At 39.6% G+C, this 3,564-nt stretch overlaps 1 protein-coding gene across 1 annotated transcript in view; it reads right to left on the minus strand.

The window, feature by feature from the left end:
* LOC104951110 (interleukin-1 receptor type 1-like) overlaps positions 1 to 3,017 on the minus strand; it is a gene marked incomplete at its 5' end in the record, with an annotated part of 4,405 nt that extends 1,388 nt beyond the window's left edge. The window contains 4 exons of the mRNA XM_010777746.1: positions 479 to 685; positions 1,360 to 1,521; positions 2,047 to 2,181; positions 2,875 to 3,017. Of these exons, the coding sequence (XP_010776048.1) occupies positions 479 to 685; positions 1,360 to 1,521; positions 2,047 to 2,181; positions 2,875 to 3,017 (647 nt within the window). The remainder of the gene's footprint in view (positions 1 to 478; positions 686 to 1,359; positions 1,522 to 2,046; positions 2,182 to 2,874) is intronic.
* Between the last annotated feature and the right edge of the window lie 547 nt (positions 3,018 to 3,564).

Raw genomic sequence — 3,564 nt, forward strand, 5'->3', positions numbered from 1 at the left:
CTCAACAATCAAGTGGACAATGCTTTCTGTCCTGCACACAGTTTACATTTGACCGTAATATATTTTGCGTCCTTTATCCCCACAAATGTAACATAGTGGTTATATTTCCAAGTTGCAAATGCGCTGCTGCTCTCGCTGATACTTGCATCTGCCATTGTGTGTGTGTGTGTGCTGGTGGTGAGCGTTGCCATGTGTGTGTGTGTGTGTGTGTGTGTGTGTGTGTGTGTGTGTGTGTGTGTGTATATGTCTGGGAGGGAGGGTTGGGTTTGTTTTATTTTGTTTAATTGTATTTCTTGTAATTGTATTTCTTTTTCTTATGTACTTCTAGTAATAACATGTTGTGCTTTTGGTTGTACATGTGGTTGTACATGTTGTGTATACAAATTTGATTAAAAAAAAGTATCTCCATCCATAAGAGTATATGTGTGTATTAGTTTACTAAACATTTTTTATGAATGATATAAACCTGATTCCTTACCGATTTCCACCAGAATGACTCGGGGCTCGTTGCGGGTCAGAGCGTCGTGGACGCCGATTTTCTGCTCATAACACAGCTGAGTTTGGTTGTCACACAGGGCTTCCACTTCCTCCGTTTCGCCCTCAGTGGAGAATCTTATCTCTGGTGACAGGATGATAATCAACCTGTGGCATCGGCGCACCATAGCAGCGATGACGTCATGCACCGCTGCAAGAGATAACACAGGAAACAGAACAAATTCAGCTAAAGGCCAAATATTTGTTTTCTTTGTCAAATGGCTCAATTTGATTCAACATTACAATGCAATCCAATGCACACACAATGCCATTTGACGAAGCATAAAATAAACCTTTTGACACATATCCAACTTATTTTAGTTGATTTGATTTTTTTTATTTGATTAGATTTATTTCGAATGTGAAAAACAATAACACAAACATGTAAGATGAGAATTATTATACAATACAAAATTAAGCAGTGTCAAATTGATAGACACAAATATTACTGATTCTAAATTATATATAAACAAATGATCTACTTAATTACACATCCGAAAAGTTCTTGGTGGACCTAATTCGTTTTAATTACCCAAAAGTGTGAGAGGCAATACGTAACAACAGCTCATAATGCGGTATATTTGGTCAATGAGAAAAGTCAGTTTAACCAAATTAGTTAGCAGTTTATCTTTTGGGGCCTGTGGAATGTCGAATGCAAGAGTGTCCTTGAATGCAGAACTAAGGAACGCAGCAATTGCAATAATAAAATAAAACACAAAAAAAATAAATAAGGACAAATCCACTGTGATTGGTTTTCTTAAGTGCATTTCAAATGCAAATGCAAATGTTTGTGTGTGTGTGTGTGTGTGTGTGTGTGTTCCTGACCTTCTCCAGGGCAGTCGTCTCGTCCTCTGATGAACAGCGAGTAGCCGTGTTTCTCCATCTCCTTCGGCAGGATCTGCAGGGCGAAGTTTGCCGTCACATCTGAAGTGATCGTGTCTGGATGGAGGAAACTCACATAGGCGTCGTAAAGCTTCCCATCTGAAACTGTAGAGAGCACTATGTAACAATTGCGCTTCTATTGGCTAGCGCTATAATACATTGTACGTGTTAGGCTAAGGGGCGGGACATCTCTAAGCGGTTGACCAATCACAACAGACCCGGCCAACTAACCGATCAGAGCAGGCTGGACTCTGGTTTCAGACAGAGGGTGAAAAGAGGTGCTGCAGCACAGGCAGTATGAGAACAATAAAGAGCTTTTTGAACATTAGAGCATGGAGACATGTCCCAGTAGAGCCACAAAAAATTAATATCAACCTGAAAATGAGCATAATATTACCTGTGTACAAAAGTATTAAATCCCCATGGAGTCCTGTTTGTGGCCTCATGTTTATGTCCTCCTTAATTATTCATCTTCAATGTGAAGTACCTTCTTCCCTGACAATGTTAACATTTCCTATGGTATCTAAGTTGTGTTCATTCCATGAGGCTGACACATTATTTAAATTTGTGCAATTTGGGCAAACAAGAGATTTTCTGGTAGTCTGAAAAGCACCTTCAACAAACACTTACTTTGTTGTTTGGAGAAATGTCTCAAGAGTTTCCTGTAGGCCAACACCAGATCTACTTTAAAGAAGAGGAAGGCAGCGAAAGCGAGGGAGGCTGAGATGCAGAGAGAGACGCTGGTGTAGAGCGCACTGTGGTCCGCTGGAGGGAGGAAACATTCAAACGTTCACACATGTAAACCAAACAAGAATAAACAAGGACTCCGGGAAGTCTTTCATGAAGGATCAATTTTGTGGAAACCTCGTGAAAAACCAGGTGTTTATTTCCATTTTCCAAGGAAATGTATTGTTTAAGTTTGTGTTGAAAAGTAACCAATGAAAGATATGTAGGAATGTTTAAGAGATGTCCATGCCTTAAAGGGTTAAAAATGACTACTAAGAAAAGAGAACAACAAAAGTCTTGAAAAACACTTGAACAAGTACAAGGAGATGCAAAACAGCTGCAAGGAGAGACAACGAGTTTCACAACAGTTATGAAAAGGAAACCACAAAGATAAGGTTCCAAGTATCCACAGTTAAAAAAGAAAACCAAAACAATTACAAAGTTACACCAAACAAAAAGATACATAAAGACCACAGAGAGATGTGTAGCAACTACAAAGACACACGATCACAACAAAAAGAAGCAAAAAGTGTGTTTTGCTCCGGGCGAGACTCAAAAGTTTTTAAAACTATTTGGGTCCACATATAGTATCCATCCAAAAGTAATGTATGTCACAGCTGAAACCATTTGTGTTTTAATGTGTTGCTTATAGTTTCAAATTCCTGTGTTGGCATTGTCTCTGATATTTGTGTGTAATTATTGATAGAAATGGAGAAAAAGAGAAACAAATACCTTCTTGAAGCAACGCCACACCACATTCAAGTTTAAGAGTGGTCCGTACGCAGCAGGTAATGGGGACGTTGATGAACTGACGGTGAACTTCTGAGATGGACAGGGTGGACAAACCGTAGTACACTCTGCCATCCTCCTGAAAACTTGAAGGAAAAGGAACAGTCATACAGTTATCGATCAGTTAGAATAATAAAGAAGAACAAATGTCGTCTTCATGCTTTTCTTTTTCGATTATTCTGCTTATGATTTTTGGGGTTCTCCCATTCCTGTAGTTTGATAATAGGTTTTTTGTGCATGTAAATGGTCGGCAAAGGCTACAATCCCAAAGTTCTCTCCAGAGGAAGTTTCTCTCCCACAAACTCCCCCCCCCTGCCTGAAACGCCTCCATTGGACTCCTTTGCTTACTTCCGTGACATAGTGACATCACTTTGTAACACTTGCGATCCTATTGGCTAGCACTCCGACACATTGTACGTGATAGGCTAAGAGGAGGAACATTTTAAAGTAGAGACACTACATACTGATATACACCTGAACATCAGCAGGAGAGGACTCTTTAAAGTAGAGACACTACATACTGATATACACCTGAACATCAGCAGGAGAGGACTCTTTAAAGTAGAGACACTACATACTGATATACACCTGAACATCAGCAGGAGAGGACTCTTTAAAGTAGATACACTACAT

The sequence above is a fragment of the Notothenia coriiceps genome, unplaced genomic scaffold (assembly GCF_000735185.1).
Source record: "Notothenia coriiceps isolate Sejong01 unplaced genomic scaffold, NC01 NC01_scaffold00018547, whole genome shotgun sequence".
Taxonomy (NCBI): domain Eukaryota; kingdom Metazoa; phylum Chordata; class Actinopteri; order Perciformes; family Nototheniidae; genus Notothenia; species Notothenia coriiceps.